Here is a 2,957-nt window from a genome sequence, read left to right as displayed (position 1 = left end):
CAGTTGAATAAATTGTTCCTATGGGATTGTTTTCTGTGGCAAACTGTTTTTATTTTTTTTTCAAGAGAGAACTTTCAATTTTTCACAAAAGATAGAGAGAGGTGTGTGCTTCTCCCAGACCCCCGTCACACCTCTGGAAACTTAGRTCCCTTTTCTGTCCTTTAAAATTGTAATTAATGTCTCAGTAGAGGCATTGCATAACTCTTCTCTCCCTGTCTTGTCTTAGCCTATGAAACTGATTTTCACATTTTATCAAAGCCTTCCTTGAAGGAAATTGGGAGTTCCATTTATTAAGTAAAATTTTTACTAACAAAAATGGGCCAAATGGGTTAGATTCTAAAAAAAGAACATGACAGACAGAAAATATCTACTGAGCTCTTTTTTCTTGTGTGTTTATAATGTTCCTTGCACAGTCAAACCTTGAAGCATGCTTGTGGTTCCTACACAAAACAGCAGTACAATTAAATAATACTATGATATTTTATGGCAAGTTTGGATGAGTATTAACATGAGGTCTGTCTATTGGTTTGGTTGAACAGTGTCTTTGTGAACAGACATAGCCAAATATGAAGAGAAGCAGAGAGAGAACATAGAAGAGTGCAAGACAGAATAGAAAATGGTCATACAGCTTGGCTTTAAGGGAAGCTGAGCAGAGAGACCTTTGGGGGCTGCCAGAAAGCAGCCTGGAATTGGAAGCTCTGGGGGAGAATCCCCAACTCTGCCTTCTGTCATTTGATTACCATCCTGTTTCAGGACAGATGATCTTGCGACTGTTCTTAATAAATAATAAACATGGTAACACCAAAGATGTAATGTGAWCAGTGATTCCTATTCAAATTTATACGATGAATCCAAGTAACATCTGACTGGTTCAAAAGTACATAATGAGAAAAACCTGTTTAAAATCTTGATTTATAGTTCTAGAAAAATARTTTTAACATTTTTTTGTAAAAACAATTAAAAAGTTATCGTGAAGGCAGACAGATCAATGTTACATATTTATATTAAAGCTACAATTGAATATACTTATTTTTCCCAATCCTGTTACAACATGCTAATAGTCGGGATCCTTCAAAGAAAACTTAGATAGTTCCCTTGGTGCACTAAGTTAAGCACTGAAACTACTCGTGTGATATAAATCATTTAACAACCCCTATAAATGCATTTTTCCTTAGATTTTTCACATGCCTGTGTTTTGTTTGTAGTCAGAATCATCTAATTAAGTTCCAGGAAATTCTGAGAACAACCATGTGTTTTATGTTCAAAATGTAGAGATGGCTGAGCCTATAGATGTGATGAGGAGTGAGCGGCAGTTTGCTTATTATCCTAGGTTTCGGCTCTGGGGSCGAGGTAAATGCTGGCAGGAAGAAAAGAAAAGTTTCAGGGTGCTTATGCATCACACAACTCAAGTTGAGCAATACTGCTGCACGCCGTTAACAAAGTCTATTCAATTCTTTTATTATTGTATTGCTTGCTATTATTTAATTATGTCTTGTTAATATAGCATCTTTGGCATGTATTGCACTTCACCCAGAGTCTAATGCAATTCCTGTTTTCTGCCTGGAGAACAGACAGGGCTTGATGAAAGGAGCGGCCATATTCCCACGCCACTTTGGCCGTAGAGGCGATGATGTGTAAAAGAGTGTCCTCTGCTGCGTGAATCCAGATAATGCACTTGTGATAGGATACCCACAGAGGAAGGCAAGCTGGAGTTGGAAAACTGCTTTTCTTTAAGTGAAGGTATTAACCTGTAGCTTTTCTGCCAGGGTTTTGTTATTGGATGCTACCAAGACTTCTACTTAATTGGGACTGAAATCATTTTTWAAAAAATGTTCTTTTAACATGCACCTTTTGGAGGGGAATTATTCTGAGAGGTCTTTCCTGCAGATTATGTTACATTGTCCAGCATTTCCTTACTCGTGGTGTTCTCAATAATAATGAAACTTAATTTAAAGGTAACACTTTCTTGTACCTATTAATGGCAATATGACTTATCTCAGGAAGAAGACTGACAAATCTTGTGTCTTGTAGAAAGTCTTGGTCCAGTGTAAAATTCTGTGACAGTTATTGATATTGCCACTGTTATTTGTCTCTCATGAATGAAAGAGACCATTAATAAGTAGTGCGCACTGTCTTGGATGGAAACAGTACTCTATTCATTTCACTCTTTAAAACACCTGAACCCTAAGAAGCAGCCCAACTCTGACTTCAGTTACTTTACTGTGTATCTAAAAAGGCTAGTAGTCCTGAGTTTCTGCTGAATAACTCAGCGTAGTTTCATTGACCACAGCAGAGTTACACAACCCATGACAGCAGAAGATAGGAGTCATTACTCTGGATTTAGTTAGATGTTAATAATGAAGCCATGTTTGAACATTGGCCATGGTATACTCRGGGCATTTCTCCTGTCCCATAATGTTCTGTTTCCTTCCCAGATAAACTGTTCTGTGCAGAAAGGCATCACGTGATGGTTCAGTGATGCACAATAAAACATGGCTGACAGGTTTAACATTATTCAAAATGAAATGTAATATTTATTTGGCTTCTGTAGGTCTCAGAATGCTACAGGAATGATGAGTAGGCATTCTTAATCCCTTTCCACAGGCTGAAGCAAAGAGGGATAGTTGTTGGGATAACCATAAATTAGGAAAGTGGCCTATCTATCAAACTCTCCAGCTTTCTGATTTTATTCCTACTCTGAGTAAATTCATAGCTTTGGGAAGACAGATTTGAGTCCCTAAAATAAATCTGAGAAATGAATTCATTTTTTTTTTTGAAAGAATGCTACTGTTTGTCCACTGTTAGTGTGGACTTTGCTGTGAAAACAGCTGAAAACCATCTTAAGTTTATGCAGTTATAGAATGTCATGTTTTTTTGCTATATCCTTTTAGATTTTTTTCCAGTTCTGCTGATGTTATGTTAGAGTTGTTCTTCTGTAGGGTTTTTTTTTTTCTTTT

At 36.9% G+C, this 2,957-nt stretch overlaps 1 protein-coding gene across 1 annotated transcript in view; it reads left to right on the top strand.

Moving 5' to 3' along the window:
• Window positions 1-1,274: 1,274 nt before the first annotated feature.
• Window positions 1,275-2,957, top strand: part of KNDC1 (kinase non-catalytic C-lobe domain containing 1) — a 77,375-nt gene continuing 75,692 nt past the window's right edge. Inside the window, exons 1-2 of the mRNA XM_085325557.1 lie at window positions 1,275-1,350; window positions 1,505-1,634. Coding sequence (XP_085181683.1) covers window positions 1,275-1,350; window positions 1,505-1,634 — 206 coding nt within the window. The remainder of the gene's footprint in view (window positions 1,351-1,504; window positions 1,635-2,957) is intronic.

Source organism: Rhea americana, unplaced genomic scaffold (assembly GCF_003343005.1).
Source record: "Rhea americana isolate MKP2758 unplaced genomic scaffold, rheAme1 scaffold_122, whole genome shotgun sequence".
Classification (NCBI taxonomy): Eukaryota; Metazoa; Chordata; class Aves; order Rheiformes; family Rheidae; genus Rhea; species Rhea americana.
Note: the sequence above shows the minus strand (reverse complement) of the source record. Positions and strands in the feature narration are given on the sequence as shown.